The sequence below is a fragment of the Myxine glutinosa genome, chromosome 11 (genome assembly GCF_964187855.1).
Source record: "Myxine glutinosa chromosome 11, kmMyxGlut1.1, whole genome shotgun sequence".
Taxonomy (NCBI): domain Eukaryota; kingdom Metazoa; phylum Chordata; class Myxini; order Myxiniformes; family Myxinidae; genus Myxine; species Myxine glutinosa.
The window spans coordinates 51,053,301-51,071,740 of record NC_136271.1 but is presented as its reverse complement, the minus strand read 5'-3'; the positions used below and the strand labels follow the sequence as shown (position 1 = coordinate 51,071,740).

Below are 18,440 nucleotides of genomic sequence, written 5' to 3'. Positions count from 1 at the left end.
GGTGTAATTACTTTTTCCACATGTGAAATTTGCATTTATGTTTATTTAAATTATACAATGGACTACAAAATGTAAATGTTTCATGATATTTGTTATATTATATCACCTTTATCTATCAATATTGTTGAAAAGAAGAACAAATAGCTGTATGTTGAAATATGTTGAAAAAGTCAAAACTTTACATGGGGTGTACTTACTTTTTCACGTGACTGTATATACATATAGGTATACATATACATATACATATATACATTCAAACGTTGGTGGTAGAATATTTAGTGGGCGAGAGAAAATGGGAAGAGGTAGCATTGGATTGGTTACCAGAGGAAAAATGAAATATGGAGCTCTGGATAATGGAGATGCAACTGCAGAGCCAGGAAAGATGAAAATAGCTGGAATTGAAAGCAGGAAAGGAACGAGAGGAAAGGAAAGCCGAAAAGGAACGAGAGGAGGAAACAGCAGAGGAAAGGATAGCTGAAAGGGACATAAATTAACGGGACATGGAGTATCAAAGGGATTGAAAGGAACGGGACATGGAGTATCAGAAGGAAATTAAACTCAAGGAGCTTGAATTACTGGGAGGACGAAGAGAAATCCTATCCGTGCCGGCTAGTTCGACAACAAGTAAGAACTCTTGGCATATTGGTGGGCATGTAAGACTGGTTCCACCCTTTAATGAAAAGGAGGTAGGCAAGTTCTTTTTACACTTTGAAAAGGTGACTCATATGTTAAAATGACCTGAGGAGTCATGGACTATGTTAGTACAAAATGTTCTGGTGGGTAAAGCTCAAGATATTTATTCGGCTTTACCGATTGACCAATGTGCAGATTATGAGACAGTCAAGAAAGCCATTCTCAAAGCCTATGAATTGGAAAAAAAAATTAGGAATGCCAGGAAGCGTGAGAATGAGACCCATGTGGAGTTTGCCAGAGAGAAGGAAACTATGTTTGATAGGTGGTGTGACTCGAAAGAGATTGAGGAAAACTTTAACCGTTTACAACAATTGATTTTGGAGGAAGAATTTAAACAGTGTGTCCACGTGGACATTAAAGTTCATTTGGATTAAAGAAAAGTACCTGAGTTGTATGAGGCAGCAACAGTGGCAGATGACTATGCCTTGACATACAGGATGGGGTTTCACAAACCTAATTTCCCATCTCGAGGTAACGAGGGGAGTTACATTAAATCAGGTTTGGAGAGAAGATTTTCATGCAGGCGGCCCAGAGAGGAGTATCGGGAAAAATCTGGTACCTCAAATTTTAGTGATCAAAAGACTGACTGTCCAAGGCAGACTTACATTCCAGGGGGCCCGAGGCAGACCACAGGATTTTCCTCCAGGCCGACTTGTGTTTTTTGCAAGAAATCTGGGCATTTGATGCCCCAATGTTATGCCCTGAAAAGGAGAAATGAGGATCGGAGTCAGGCTCGTTCAACTCCGAATGCGTTGGCCAGTGCGAGAAATCGTCCTTGGAGGACAGTGAATTGTATAGGTTCCTGTGCCAAACTTACGGCATTAGAGAACGACCTTGTCCGAGAGGGTTACAAACCTTTCATTTCCGAGGGGTTTGTGTCACTGGATGGGGACTTAACTAACTAGAGACCTGTTAGGGTATTGAGGGACACAGGAGCACATCAATCTTTGATGCTCGAGGGCATTTTGCCATTGTCTGAAAAAAACTGCAACTGGGGTTAGTGTCCTTTTACAGGTGGTTGGTGGTTTCGTTAAAGCTCCTTTTCATGTGATCCATTTAAAGTCGAGGTTGGTGTCAGGACCGGTCACCATAGGTTTACAAGCCACTCTTCCTGTGGAGGGAATTTCTTTTATTATCGGGAACGACTTGGCCGGTGGTCGAGTTTCAGGTAATCCGATGTTGGTTGAAAAGCCTAGTATGGAAAATAACGCAGCACAGTTAGAGCAGGAGATTCTGGGTATCTTTCCATCATGTGCAGTGACTCATACTATGGGAAGGAAGCGTTCCGAAGAGAATGAGAAGGAAGGTGATGTGGATTTGGGTTCCATAGAGATGTTGGAGGAATGGTCTGGGAGACACGGTAGGAAAGGGATTGACACCAAGGAACTTAATGATAAGGTTTCATCTGGACCAAAGGATAACATGGAGTGTCTGTCGGAGACATCTGGGAACGAGGTTGAACAAACGGTGCTTGTATGGAAGAGACTTGTTGAAGAGCAACACAGAGATTCTAAACTCCAGAGTTTGATTGGTAAAGCCATCACAATGGAAGAGGCTATGAAGGTACCTGTTGGTTACTTCATGAAAGGGGAAATACTTATGAGAAAATGGAGACCACCGGAGGTACCAGCGAATGACGAGTGGAAAGTCCATTACCAAATTGTGGTGCCACAACCGTACCGGAAGGAGATATTGAGTTTGGCACATGAGACACCTTTGGCCGGGCACCTTGGAGTGAACAAGACGTGTGAAAGACTTCTGGCACATTTTTTCTGGCCAGGATTGTGACGTGATGTGGCGGAGTTCTGTAAATCTTGTCATTCTTGTCAGCTGGTGGGCAAACCGAATCAGAAAACCCCTTCAGCGCCTTTTGAAAAACTATTCAGGCGGGTCATTATTGACTGTGTAGGTCCTTTTCCTCAAACTAAGGCTGGACATCAGTATATTCTGACCATCACGTGCGCTTCCACTAGGTTCCCAGAAGTGGTGCCTCTTAGGAAAATTATTGCGACAGTTATTGCAAAGGCCTTGATTAAATTTTTCACCCTCGTTGGCTTACTTAAGGTCATCCAGTCTGATCAGGGTTCCAACTTCATTTCAAAGCTTTTTCAGCAAGTGGTACACCTGTTGGGAGTGAAGCAAGTGAGGTCAACTACTTACCATCCCGAGAGCCAAGGGGCCTTGGAAAGGTTTCACCAGACATTAAGGAATATGATCAGAACGTACTGCTTTGAATGTAAAAGGATAGGGATGAGGGAATACCCTTATTGCTGTTTGCTGAGAGGGAGTCTGTTCAGGAGTCATTGGGATTCGGGCCTTTTGAACTCGTGTTTGGACGTACAGTTCGAGGATCTTTGAAACTGGTGAAGGAACAGTGGCTACAGGAGAAGTCGCAGTCAACTGTGTTGGAGTATGTGACAACTGTTAGGCAAAGATTGGCTAAGGCCTGTGAAGTAGCGAGAGGAAACTTGAAAGCAGCACAGGATAAAATGAAAGTGAGACATGAGAAGACTTCTCAGATAAGAAATTTCAGTCCTGAGGACTGAGTGCTCGTGTTGCTTCCAGTTCCAGGTCAGCCACCACAGGCAAATTTCAGTCCTGAGGACTGAGTGCTCGTGTTGCTTCAAGTTCCAGGTCAGCCGCTACAGGCTAGGTTTTTTGGTCCCTATGCCATCGTAAGCAGGGTCAATGAAACGGATTATGTGGTGACAACTCCAGACCGACGGGAAAAGCGGTAGCTGTGTCACGTGAACTGCCTTAAGAAATATTATGAGAGGAAGCCTGTGGAAAAAATGGCTCATGTCTCACCTGTCGTACCTGTAGTCAGTGTGCAAGAGAATCCAGAGTTTGAGGCCAGTGTAAAGTTCGATAGCATTGATGACCAAGCTTGCCCCTGATTACCATCGTTTATTAGAACACTCAAAATAACAAATCTTTCTGCAGCGTTCCCTCTGGAGACTCTGTAGTTTGTCGAGATACTTTACAGAGGAGCACTGTAACCAGGGTTGGGGGGGGGGGGGATAACACGTAATAATTATATATATATACAGGTCAGGAGACGACGATGGTTCACGAGCGAGTGGTATTCAATGACAAAGGACGGACTATAACCGAAACAGGCCCGCACAGGCCAGGCCTGGAAATGTCCAGACGAAGGTTAATGACCTTGAAATGAGATAGAAAATAATGTATAATCAGTTATGAGGTTAGTTAGCTATACAATACCGAAAATTCGGTGAAAAATGAAATGAAAATAAATAAATTAATTAATTAATAAAATGTTTTTTTTTTTAATGAAAAATCGAGCCACCTAGCCAATCGTGGGGCTAGACACATGAAATTGGTCTAACCAAATATCGAAAACCCTGTCAGATTCCACCAAACCCCTCGGAGAAGATGTAGCTTGAACTCAATTACCCCCTAAAAAGACATCTTTTTCGGGCGTGGCTCTACCCACAATGGGCGCAATACGCCCACTCTGGGCAGGACACGACTAGATCATGATATCAACCTCCCACCCAAGTTTCATCAAGATCGGATGATATCATCGAGTAGTTATGCTGCGGACAGACAGACACACACACACACACACACACACACACACACACACACACACACACACACACACACACAGACAGACAGACACACACATGACGAATATAGTGGTCACTTGATAACTCGTGAACCAATAGATATATATATATATATATCGGTACATACAACGGGTTACAAAAGTATGCGTCCACTTAAATCAATGCTAAAAGCTTGCTAAAATCACAATTTCAAATATGAATGTGTCATAATATTCAGGACATATATCCATATTCTTTAATTAGGGTTCCAGTGAGGTTCACACTGGAAGCCTATTGTTCTTGTAAGGATTATTAATATTCTCACACATTTTGTAGAGATGATTCCGAGAAAACTGTATTAGCTAGCTCGACGAAACTTTAACTCATTATAGATACCAATGTAACTTAGTGCATCATAAATTTTGTTTTTGCAATTTTGACACATTGGCTGCCATTGCCTGTGACGTCATACACTTCAAACATCCTCTTCCCCAGAACCGCTGAATGGATCAATGCAAAATTTTATAAATATGAATGCTTCGCAATGGGGATAAAAGTTAAACGTCATCGGTCACATGGTTTGGCTGCCATATTGGATTTAAAAATAAAACTTGAAAAATCTACTTCTCCAAAACCGCTTATCCGATTGAGACGAAACTTGAAACACGTTTACATTGTTATGGGGGAAAATAATTACAATCGATGACGCCATCAGTCATGTGGTATGGCCGCCATATTGAATTTCAGCAAAACATTAAATAATCTTTTCCAGATTACCTCTTAACGGATCAATGCAAAATGTCCATATGATCATCTCCTGATGTGGGAAAAATATTTGTAAACTATGATGTCATCAGTCACGTGATATGGTGGCCCTCTTGGATTTAAGGAAAACTTTTAAACATCTTTTTCTCCAGAACAGCTGAATGGATCAATACGAAATTTCATATGTATGATCAACTCCCCATGAGGAAAATATTTCTGAAAGATGACATAATCAGTGACATGGTATGGTGGCCATCTTGGATTTAAGGAAAACAATATTTGAAAATCCATACTGCCAGAACCACTCAACGGATCAATCCTAAAGTTCATACGTATGATTGACTACACATGAGGATTTTTTTTTCCAATCTATGACATCAGTCATATGGTATGGTGGCCATCTTAGATTTAAGGAAAAAAATGAAAATCTATATCTCCAGAACCGCTTAACCGATTCAATCCAAAATATACAGACATGCTTGACTACCCATGAGGAAAATTTATTGAAAATGATGACTTCATCAGTCATGTGGTATGCCATTTTGCCTGGAAGCCTATCATCACTGCTCGCAGTTCTAGTTTCAATTGATGTTATATTTTGAACATAAATTAGGACATGAAGCTGTAGTTTAGCAGTAATTTGGCTCTGAATTTGTCCTGATCACACATGCACGGAGAGGTGTAAGATAATTGTGTTACTCTGTCTGCCAATCGGGCAGTCAAACAAAATTGAAAATCATTCCAAACAGGAAACCTACTGGTTTTAAGGATGTTATAAAGGACACAAACAACAGACATGAATAACTCATTTAACGTGTTAAATAAGGTGGTGTAAAAGACGCTGCTTCAAAGGCAGTAAACTTACGGAAAAAGTTTTTTTTTTCCTACAACCTTGAGAATCCTAATTTCATTTCAATTGAATTATATACTTGAACACCAAAGACCACAAATTGCCTTTTTGGCACTTTCAAAACCCTTCTGCTTAGCAATACTTGGACAAATATAACGGCATTTTACGTCATATGACCAATCAAATTTTCCACTCGAAGACCTCGCCCATGTCCTTGTTGCTCAAGACAGCAAGGCGTAAGGTGTTCCAATAACTTTCTAGTTGTAACTGTCACCCCAATGTTTCACATGCAAGACAAAGTATGCATCAATGTGTACGCCGTCCATCGGGTAAACGTTAAACTAGGTGTCCCGTCTGTCTTATTATGATGGTGTCCTTTCTGAAGAGTATGCGAGTTATCACCGGGATTCACATTGACAAATTCTGCTTCCTTTCTTGATGTTGAGCATTTAAAATGGATAGAGCATGGACAAGCAACCATAGTCCATGCTTCGGTTGATACACAGTCCTCCTGTGTTGAAGTTCCTTGTATGCCAACAAGGATAAACGCCTCTCCTTCCTTCATAGTAAATGTCCAACCAAAACACGTTCAGATGTCGTCGTATCGGCTTTAATCACCGCACTTTCAGATGATGATACAACATGGCCAACAAAATGGGGGGGAAAAACCGCGGGGACGATACTGCGTATTCCACATCACCTCCCGAACAGCAGTGAAAACACCAACATATTGTTGTGGGAATGGCTCCTAGGGGATAATGAACATTTAATACAGCGTAGTTATTTCCTCATTGAGTATTTAGCGTTTAAAGTGTAAAAGTACTTAAATGTGACTTCAGATAAGCGTCACTAATTTGTACAGATAGAAACATCAAACCCACCCTCATGTCTGTGTAAAAATCACCAGTCCTATTATTTAATGTGTAAACCTTTGTAATCCGTCTTAAATGTGTCTTTAGGCCAATGGTGAGAGGGAGGGGAGGGGCGCGAGCTGTCACCAGTGACGTCGGTGGGCGAAGGTACAAGAGGTGTGTGCAACCAACATCGGGGAGAACTCGTCGGATGCAATGCTGAAATCGAGCGACAAAGTGAAAACCGCGCACATGTAGCAGACGCAGAACGGTTCGCACGTGGACGCAAAGAGACAAAACATGAAAAATTCCTGATATTTATTCAGATTTTCCAAATACTGTATTAGGAATGATGCACTCCTCATTGAATTATACAACATTAAACAATGTATACTGAATGGTGGTGGTGGTTCGTATGCAGCCTGTGGCTGCTTGGTTACATCATTTTCTGGGTGCACAGCTGTGCCACTGCTGCAGTGCCCCCATTACCATTAAGCTGGTACTCATTTTGCCGACCTCGGAAAGATGACAGGCTGAGTCAACCCACGTGGTGCTATGTCAATGGCAAGACAGGGGCTCAAAATTAGGACCCTTAAGATCTCAAGCCAACCACCTTAACCGTTAACCCAACGCCAGGCTGGTTTTCTGGGTAAAACAACGACACAAAAGGTGATATGCAAAAATATGCAGAAAACTCAAAAACAGTGGAGAACCAAATTGCTGTCCCCCACCCCTCCTTCTCCTCCTGATTCCATCCCCTCTCCTCTTCCTACTTACACTCCTTCTCCCCTCCCTCCCTCTTGCACCTTACGACCTCTTCCTCCTCTCTTCCTTCTGCTGCTCCACTCTGCCCACCCCTCCTCCTACTGTTGCTGCTCCTCTCTCCTCTCCTTCCTTCTCCCCCCCCCCCTTATCCCTCCTCTTCTTGCTCCCCACCTCCTTCTCCTTTTTCTTCTGCTGCTGCTGCCCGCCTCTCCTCTCCCCTTCTCACCACCCTCACCCACTGCTCCTCCTTCTGTTGTACCCCTCTCCTTTCCTCTCACTACTCCCTTCTCCTCCTCCTCCTCCTGCAAATGTAAAAATCAGAAGAAATTCAAACCTGGGGTTACGGCATCATGAGGTGCTCAAACTGTCAACAAGGCCTTCTGAGTTTCTCTAAACCAATGTTTTACTCCCCTACCTGTAAAGCAGTGCATTTAATACACTGAGGATTGACCCAACCCTGACGCTGATGTCAGGGTTAAGATGGTTCTTGAAAGCATAAACTTTCTGCAGGAACAGCGATTGTTCAGCCCAGAGAAAGCAGCGCAAAGAGCCTGGTCGTGGAGGCAGGTCACATTGACTTGGTTTTCGAATCAGATGTTCAGCCAGGGTCAGAAATCTCTCAATAACATCTTCACTTGAGTCTTCATGCAGGAGAGACAGCAACATGTCAGAAGAGACCTGTCAACACATTAACAAGCATGTCAATTCAAACGTTTATGAAGAAAACCATTACTTGGGGGAAATGTTTAACTTACGTCTTAAAATTGTTTAATTTAATTTAAAAATTGCTCCAATTGTGTCTGTAATCTACAAAACTGCAGCACGTCTTCAGCGGAAAGCACCCACCATGTAGCTGTTTTACAACTTTTACAATCAGTGTCATCTTTGCCAATTGTCCAGGCACCTGTTTTGGTCAACGACATTAAAAAAAAAAAAAAACACCTTTAGAGGCCATTTTTCCCCGCAAGCGGGGGTTGACCTTTTTCGGGGTCCGTGGTTGTTGTTGTTTTTTGGGTCCCCTTTTTGGGCCAATTGTCCAGGCACCTGTTTGGGTCAACGACGTAACAGCACCAAAAAGACTTGCCTCCAGGTCCAACATCTCTGCCGTCATTGCTTCATCGCCAGAAAGATTCACGAGCAGCTTCAGCACCTGCACCTGCAGTTCAGTTCAAAGCAGTCATTGAGGACGTGTAAATGGAATTATCATTTTCAATTGAAGTTAATTTCTCAAAGACTTGATAAATGTTCCCATTTGCACACAATGTCTCAAATATATAAAGAACGAGTGCACATTGGGAACATTCCTTTCGCCCTTTTCGCATTCTCGGCTGAGCACATAACTTATGATGGTGGAATCTCCGGTTCAAATCCCACATACCAGGTTGATTTGTCAAATTGAGCTGCTGAGAAATTAAATGGATGATCCAACATAATAAAACTTCTGATTAAAAGTATTCCCATTTATAATCCCACGAGTGAGGTACCTGTGATATGCACGGGTGGGAAGCCAAAAGCAAACAAACGATGTGGATATGGTCGATGTTAAACCATGGAACCAATAAATTCCATAAATTCCACATTATTGTGCCACGTTCAGTCGAACGCCAGACATGGACAGCCGGTTCGTGAATGACTTGGGCAAAAGAACGGCGAATGGGAAATTATGAACCAATAAATTCCACATTCCTGTGCCACGTTCACTCTAACGTCAGACATGGACAGCCGGTTCGTGAATGACTTGGGCAAAAGAACGGCGAATGGGAAATTATGAACCAATAAATTCCACATTCCTGTGCCACGTTCAGTCTAACGTCAGACATGGACAGCCGGTTCGTGAATGACTTGGGCAAAAGAACGGCGAATGGGAAATTATGAACCAATAAATTCCACATTCCTGTGCCACGTTCAGTCTAACGTCAGACATGGACAGCCGGTTCGTGAATGACTTGTCTAAAAAACGTACCCGTCTGAATGGTTCTATACGCAGTCAATGGCGAATCTGCATATGGCGAATCCACGAATGTCACGGTTGGAAAGTAGAAACCCTCATGTCATTTCCTCATTCATATTTAAACTCAATATTGCTATATTTTAATTCCAAACAGCATCCTTCCAATCATAAATTAGTACCACAGTATTAATATAACAAAATACAATGTTAAATCACGATTGTATCGAGATATTATCAAACCGCTCATCATTGTCATCTGTTCACTTCCAGATTCGGGAACAGGTCCATGTCGATTGCATTTTAAAATCACAATTTTATTGAGGAATTTTATGAAACCTACCTACCATACGACACCCACTGGGACCCCAAAACGTTACACAGAAGGTTTGGCGGCGCTGGCCCCAAAACTGAGGGAGTAGTTTCGGGACGGACAAATGGAAACTCCCATTTTATAATATAGATTCAACTCCCAATGAACAAAGATCAGTTTCAGTCTCAACCATTTTGTGCAGAACAGTCATTTTACACCAAAGACCTACTGATGTTGAAAGATTATGCGAGTGCACTTGTTCTATTTTGCCCAAGATGTTAGTTAAACCAGTTTACCTCTCAAGAGCTCATTTGCTCGTACACATTGTCGAGGCTTGTGAAAGAGCATGAGCAGAATGGAATGGAACAAAATGGAAAGGGTGAAGCACCAACAGCAGAGTAGAAGTGAGAGTGAGAGCGAGATCAATGGGAGAGGGAGAAGGCCACGTGGGGTGAACAAGCAGTAACAAAGCAAGAAGAAGATGAAGGGGAAAGCAGGGATGAAATGGAAAAAGAACAAACAAATCTCTTATCAGCTGTTCACCACCATCCCCCATCCAAAACCTTGATCTTTTCTACCCCCGCTAATTCACCCCAGATCCACTTTTTTGAAATTCCGATTTCTTTCCTGGAAGTCCGAGCAGTGTCCATGTGTTTTATACCTCTCCCACCTCTCCCACCCCACCCACCCCTCCCCCCCCCCCCCCGCTATTAAAAAATATGTAAATACTGTATCGTTTTTATCAAAAATGAACAGCAAGACAAAGCACATGTTATAGTTCACTAGCAGAAGTACCCGGCATTGCCGGGCGCGGGAGGGGAGGGGGAAGAGGGGGAAGGGGAGGGGAGGGGAGGGGAACGGGGGGAGAGCGAGCCCCTTGGTAAAGCGAGCGATTTTTTTTTCATAGCGTCATAGCGTCATAGCGTCATAGCGATTTTTTTTTTCATAGCGTCATAGCGTCATAGCGTTCATAGCGTCATAGCGTTCATATCGTTCATAGCGTCATAGCGTTCATATCGTTCATAGCGTCATAGCGATTTTTTTTTTCATAGCGTCATAACGTCATATCGTTCATAGCGTTCATAGCTTCATAGCGTTTCATAGCGTCATATCGTTCATAGCGTTCATAGCGTCATCGCGTTCATAGCGTTTCATAGCGTCATAGCGATTTTTTTTTTCATAGCGTCATAGCGTCATAGCGTCATATCGTTCACAGCCTTCATCGCGTTTCATAGCGTCATAGCGTCATAGCGTTCATAGCGTCATCGCGTTCATAGCGTCATAGGGATTTTTTTTTTCATAGCGTCATAGCGTTCATAGCGTCATCACGTGATCGCTCTGAGCGAATCAGCGCCCACCTGCTCTGATTCCGTTGATTCCGTGCGCTGAAATGCGCTGAGGTAAATATGAATAAAAAATATGGATCGTCAAATATTTTGAGTTCGGCCATGTTCGTCCCAGGCTCAATGGCCATGTCTATGCCAAATATCAAGCACGTAAGCCTCTCCGTTTAGGAGTCTATCGGTAACATTACACACACACACACACACACACACACACACACACACACACACACACACACACACACACACACACACACACACACACACACACACACAAACTGTGTTTTATATATATAGATTCCTCCAGTTTTCATTTATTAAATACATAATTGCTGTCTTCAAAGTAGAATTTGATAATTAATTTTTATAAATACTAGTGTGGCACTCGGTGGAGCGCATACATCCGCCAGGCTGAATAGTTTATGTTTTGTATCCCACTGATAGGCCTGAACTAGATCTGGACCTGAACCAAAATCGAATCGGTTTGTTCGTGTCACCTAAACAGCTCATCCACCAAGTTTTGTCATAACTCATCCATAACTTTTTGAAACATTATGCTATATATCGTTTTTGGCCTCATCTCTCAAGAGTGAAGAATCACTTTAAAAATTCCCGGATCAGGATCTGGATTCAGATCTTCACCAAAATTGAATCAATTCATCCTTGTCACACACCTGACCTGTCCACATCTTTTTGAGAAATCCCGCAATATATTGCTTTGGCCCCATCTCTCAATGGTGAGGAATCAATGTAAAAAAAAATTAGTATCCGGATCTGGATCTTCACCAAAACCTAATCATTTCATCCTTGTCAAACACCCAGCCTCTCCACCAAACTCCATCCAAATCCGTCGACAACGTTTTGAGATATCCTGTTCAGAGACAGATAAACAAACAAACAGACAGGGATGAAAACATAACCTCCGTCCACCTTAGGTGGCGGAGGTAACAAGCAGTTGACAAACCTTATTCCTCAAAGCCCTAACTACAATATTTATAACACAGGTCCAGTTTATAATTACAGCACTGGATACATAGTCTCCCATCCATCCATCACAATAATCAGTTTTGCCATCCACCTTTTGAGCTACGTAAAATATAACTTACATTCTATACTGCTACCTAGATTACACCATCTCTTCTAAACATGACAAGTACAGACTGGACAGGTGGAAAGTCTGACATAAACTTCAAGTTGAAAATGCCATTAAAAAATCATTCAAGTTTTTCAACTCCAAATCTTTACCTGCTGCACGGTATTTGGGAGCTGTAGCATGGCCCATATGGCAGGCAGGTATGTGAAAAAGGAGTCATGAATCCGACCAGTCACAGTGACATTGGTGAGCACTCGCAGGGCGGCCAGCTGCACGTCCTCCAGGGCTCCAGCCTCCAAACCCCCTTCGAATACATCAACAACGTAGGCCTGTATGCCAGAAGGGAAAGACCACGGCAAGCAAACATCTTTCAGGTGTGCCTCACACAAAAGACAACTCGTTCAGGTTTCAGTTAACTATTTTAATTTAAAAGCAAGTGGAAAAGAGAAATAACCTGAAGATGTTTCTGGTTTTCCACATTCATGGCGAGGTTGTTGAGGGCATTCAGAGCTTGGATTTGAAGTCTTTGCTCCGTGCTGTGTACATACCTGGCAATGATAGGTAGGCCAGACAGCTCCCTGATGGAGTTCTGAACAACGACACAAACAAGCAATTAATATTTTGCTGCGTGATTTTACTTTAGATAAAATACCACTTCTTCAGCCAGCAATTAATTTCCAAGCAGTGATAGAAAAATTGGGAAATCTAGTAAAACAATCTTATTCTTTTATGGCAGTAGAAAGTGCGTCCTCACAATACAGTGGAAGAAATGAGCAAATCTAGAAAAACAATCTTATTATTTTATGGCAGAAGAAAGTGCGTCCTCACAACACAGCACAACAAATGAGCTTAATGGTAAAAGTCGAGTAAAACAATCTTATTCTTTTATGGCAGAAGAAAGTGCGTCCTCACAACACAGTAGAACAAATGAGCTTAATGGTAAAAATCTCGTAAAACAATCTTATTATTTTATGGCAGAAGAAAGTGCGTCCTCACAATACAGTAGAACAAATGAGCTTAATGGTAAAAATCTAGGAAAACAATCTTATACTTTTATGGCAGAAGAAAGTGCGTCCTCACAATACAGTAGAACAAATGAGATTAATGGTAAAAATCTAGTAAACCAATCTTATTCTTTTATGGCAGAAGAAAGTGCGTCCTCACAATACAGTAGAACAAACGAGCAAATCTAGTAAAACAATCTTATTCTTTCATTGCAGAAGAAAGTGCGTCCTCACAATACAGTAGAACAAATGAGCTTAATGGTGAAAATCTAGTAAAACAATCTTATTCTTTCATTGCAGAAGAAAGTGCGTCCTCACAATACAGTAGAACAAATGAGCTTAATGGTGAAAATCTAGTAAAACAATCTTATTATTTTATGGCAGAAGAAAGTGCGTCCTCTCAACACAGTAGAACAAATAAGCTTAATGGTAAAAATCTAGTAAAACAATCTTATTCTTTTATGGCAGAAGAAAGTGCGTCCTCACAACACAGTAGAACAAATGAGATTAATGGTAAAAAATCTAGTAAAACAATCTTATTCTTTCATGGCAGAAGAAAGTGCGTCCTCACAATACAGCAAAACAAATGAGCTTAATGGTAAAAATCGAGTTAAACAATCTTATTCTTTCATGGCAGAAGAAAGTGCGTCCTCACAATACAGTAGAACAAATGAGCTTAATGGTGAAAATCTAGTAAAACAATCTTATTATTTTATGGCAGAAGAAAGTGCGTCCTCACAATACAGTAGAACAAATGAGCTTAATGGTAAAAATCTAGTAAAACAATCTTATTATTTTATGGCAGAAGAAAGTGCGTCCTCACAATACAGCAGAACAAATGAGCTTAATGGTAAAAATCTAGTAAAACAATCTTATTATTTTATGGCAGAAGAAAGTGCGTCCTCACAATACAGTAGAACAAATGAGCTTAATGGTAAAAATCTAGTAAAACAATCTTATTATTTTATGGCAGAAGAAAGTGCGTCCTCACAACACAGTAGAACAAATGAGCTTAATGGTAAAAATCTAGTAAAACAATCTTATTATTTTGTGGCAGAAGAAAGTGCGTCCTCACAATACAGTAGAACAAATGAGCTTAATGGTAAAAATCTAGTAAAACAATCTTATTATTTTGTGGCAGAAGAAAGTGCGTCCTCACAATACAGTAGAACAAATAAGCTTAATGGTAAAAATCTAGTAAAACAATCTTATTCTTTTATGGCAGAAGAAAGTGCGTCCTCACAATACAGTAGAACAAATAAGCTTAATGGTAAAAATCTAGTAAAACAATCTTATTCTTTTATGGCAGAAGAAAGTGCGTCCTCACAATACAGTAGAACAAATAAGCTTAATGGTAAAAATCTAGTAAAACAATCTTATTATTTTATGGCAGAAGAAAGTGCATCCTCACAATACAGTAGAACAAATAAGCTTCATGGTAAAAATCTAGTAAAACAATCTTATTCTTTTATGGCAGAAGAAAGCGCGTCCTCACAATACAGTAGAACAAATGAGCTTAATGGTGAAAATCTAGTAAAACAATCTTATTATTTTATGGCAGAAGAAAGTGCGTCCTCACAATACAGTAGAACAAATGAGCTTAATGGTGAAAATCTAGTAAAACAATCTTATTATTTTATGGCAGAAGAAAGTGCGTCCTCACAATACAGTAGAACAAATGAGCTTAATGGAATTGGAGGTTTCTTTGATTCGCTTTCAGAAATCTGTAAAAATTGATTTTAAACTACAAGACAACCGAAAGTTCGAATAAATATTTGTGCAGAAGAGGTGGTGGAGGGTTTAGACTTTAGAGGTGTGCACACTTGCCTCGAGTCTCGATCCAGCTATAAATGGTGTATGTCGTGGCAGACCCTGGTCTTTAACGGGCAGGGTGAGGCTGCAATGTGTGCACCGTCCATAGGAACCACGTTAAGCCGGAGCACTGTTTTTCGCAGGGTAGGTGAGTTATTGAAGTTTTTTTGGAAGGAGAAGGGGTTTATTGGAAGAAGATTTTTGTACCCATCCCTATGAGGAGTACTTGTGTCGTGGTTTTCAATTTTTGGACACGGAGGATGCATAGGGTGGACAAGATGGATACAGAAGAAAACTCCACAGAGGGAAACTGGAAAATTGGAAGAAGGAGGGATTTGAGGGGTGGGGAGAAGGGTGGTTAACAAGGGTAGAAAATATCATGGTGTTGGATTGGGGACGATCTGAGATGGTGGTGAACAGCTCATTAAGACCTGGAGGGAAGAATGAGATTGAAGAGAATGTGGAAGTTTATTCCACAGGTGGGGGGAAAAAAAGAGGAAAAATGAGCGGAGGTGACCAGTGATTCTGGATTTAGGTAGTTTCACCAGAAGGGAATTGATGTAGGACCACGTGCGCATTTCAGAAACAAGTGGGTCAGGGGCAAAGCACGGAAAGAGAAGAGGGTGCTAGACCAGAAAGGAGATGGTAGAAGAAAGAGACCCCCCAAACTGTCTGTGATGATGAAGTGATAGGCCCATAGACTCAGCTTCATCACAGGAGATTCCAATAATCCTAATGGCCTTGGTTTCCACGGCATCAAGCTGAGCAAGATGTGAGGCAGGGGAACCATCCCAGAGGGGAGAGCTGTACTCCATCAAGCTGCACATGAAGGCCTTGTCTTCTCCCCCAGACTATTTAATATTTTCATGCACAACATTCCACAACCGAGAACATACAAATAGCCTCATTTCGAGACATAACCATTCCCTCAACCCGTAGTAAAAGCAGCAAAGTCACAGTCCAACTCCGACCCTTCCTCAGCACCCTACAATCCTGGTTCATCATAAAACAGACTAAAAGTAGACCCCTCCACCTATGAAAACAGGATGGCCACGACCCACAGCTTTTAGAGTACAAACATAGACTGAACGACACCACTGACGACACGTAAAACCTCTGGCAGACCGCCCCACACATAATAAAACATGTCACGGAAGACGGTGTAGTCCTGGCTCCACAAAGGTAAGAGCACAACCATTTAGATGTGTGAGATCTCTGGGTCGCTCACGGAAGGTTGATCGGCTACATCTGTGTCAGTCTGTTCGAGCAGAACTGACCAGGGCTAATCAACAACATTATCGAGATGTGTATCTGGTGCCTTTGGCCATGACGGAGGAGCGCAGGATACACGTCTTGCCACAACGGGACTCAGGATACACATCTCGCCACGATGGAGGGACGCAGGATACAAGTCTCGTCACGATGGAGGGACTCAGGATACAAGTCTCGTCACGATGGAGGGACGCAGGATACAGGTCTCGTCACGATGGAGGGACACAGGATACATGTCTCGCCACGATGGAGGGACACAGGATACGCATCTCGTCACAACAGAGGGACACAGGATACGCGTCTCGTCACGACAGAGGGACACAGGATGCACGTCTCGTCACGACAGAGGGACACATGATACACATCCCGTCACGACAGAGGGACACAGGATACACATCTCATCATGACAGAGGGACACAGGAAACACATCTCGTCACGACAGAGGGACACAGGATACACATCTCATCATGACAGAGGGACACAGGATACACATCTCGTCACGACAGAGGGACACATGATACACATCCCGTCACGACAGAGGGACACAGGATACACATCTCGTCATGACAGAGGGACACAGGATACACATCTCGTCACGACAGAGGGACACAGGATACACATCTCATCATGACAGAGGGACACATGATACACATCCCGTCACGACAGAGGGACACAGGATACACATCTCATCACGACAGAAGGACACAGGATACACATCTCGTCATGACAGAGGGACACATAATACACATCCTGTCACGACAGAGGGACACAGTATACACATCTCGTCACGACAGAGGGACACATGATACACATCTGATCATGACAGAGGGACACAGGATACACATCTCGTCACGACAGAGGGACACAGGATGCGTGTTGCGTCACGATGGAAGGACGCAGGATGCATATCATGCCAAGGCGAAAGGAAGCAGGATGCTGTCATGCCCCAACGGAAGGAAGCAGGAAGCAGGTGAACCGGAATCATTTCACGATTGGTTTCAAATAAATTGTTTCCATAGCAGCAAAAGTAGGAAAAACCGATCAACCTTCAGTTGGTAAAATGCATCATGACACCTCTTGCTTTGTATGGTTTAAACACCTGAGCATTGTAACCGATAACATTGATGAGAAAAAGCATTTATCGATCATAATGTGAATTGCACTCTTGACATCTTGCCTGAGAGCCGGTGAACGCAGCACTGTTTGCGAGCGTTACGAGGATCCGTTCGGCGAGGTCATCATCTGGCGACAGCTTTTGTATACAAGATCGAGGCTCGTGAAAGAGCGAACATTAATCACACAGAAAGACAAACCGACACATAAAACATATAACATAGGGAGCGGTAGACAAGATGGGGAGAGAGGGGGAAGGACACAAACACAACATTTGAGAGCAGGGACCGAGAGACATGGAGACATCGAGAGATCTGAGAGAGGGCGAGGGCTTTGGGGGGGGGGGGGGCGTGGGAAGGGGGCAGTGGGAGAGGTATAAAACATATGGACACTGCCAGGACTTCCAGGAAAGAAGTTGGAATTTCAAACAAGGTGGATCTGGGGTGAATTAGCGGGGGTAGAAAAGGTCAAGGTTTTGGATGGGGGAAGATAAGAGATGGTGGTGAACAGCTGTTTTAAAGACCTGGAGGGAGGAGTGGGATTGAAGGGAGTGAGGGAGTTTGTTCCAGAGGCGGGAGAAAAGAGGAATGAAAGAGTGAAGGTGAGCGGAGAGCCGAGATTTCGGCAGTTTAACCATCAGAGGGTTGCTGGCAGATCTTGTGCGACCTGTAGGAATATTTGGGGGACAGGGCACAGAGAGAGCTGGGGGTGCAAGGCCGGAGAGGAGTCGGTAGAAGACAGAAAGACCACCTACCTGCCTGCGGTGAGTGAGTGAAAGGCCCTCAGAGATAGCTTCATCGCGGGAGATTCCAATAATTCTGAAAGCTTTGGTTTCAACAGCGTGAAGCCGAGCTAGGTGTGAGGCAGGAGCACCGGCCCATAGGGGAGAACAGTATTCCATTGAGCTGCGGATGAAAGCCTTGTATGTGGTGAGGAGCTCAGGTGTGCCTAGGAAGGACTTTGCACGACGGAGGATGCCCAGTCGGCGACTGGCTTTGGAGGCCAGCTTGGAAATGTGGTTTTCCCAAGAAAGATCATGGCAGATA

At 42.8% G+C, this 18,440-nt stretch overlaps 1 protein-coding gene across 1 annotated transcript; it reads right to left on the bottom strand.

Moving 5' to 3' along the window:
* Positions 1-6,474: 6,474 nt before the first annotated feature.
* LOC144894276 (armadillo repeat-containing protein 10-like) lies at positions 6,475-17,525 on the bottom strand. Its single transcript, XM_078786659.1, has 6 exons — positions 17,459-17,525; positions 12,648-12,782; positions 12,346-12,522; positions 8,581-8,652; positions 7,723-8,174; positions 6,475-6,580 (listed from the first exon to the last, which is right to left on the bottom strand). Exons 2-5 carry the CDS (start codon positions 12,675-12,677, stop codon positions 7,908-7,910), a joined length of 546 nt encoding a protein of 181 aa, XP_078642785.1. The 5' UTR covers positions 12,678-12,782; positions 17,459-17,525; the 3' UTR covers positions 6,475-6,580; positions 7,723-7,907.
* Between the last annotated feature and the right edge of the window lie 915 nt (positions 17,526-18,440).

Excerpts from the sequence above, each read along its gene's own strand:
- LOC144894276 (XM_078786659.1), bottom strand. The coding sequence starts at position 12,677 with ATGAATGTGGAAAACCAGAAACATCTTCAG. Across the intron at positions 12,523-12,647 it reads AAAACCAGAAACATCTTCAG|GCCTACGTTGTTGATGTATT; the intron begins GTTATTTCTCTT and ends TCTGGCATACAG. Across the intron at positions 8,653-12,345 it reads TCCCAAATACCGTGCAGCAG|GTGCAGGTGCTGAAGCTGCT; the intron begins GTAAAGATTTGG and ends ACTGAACTGCAG.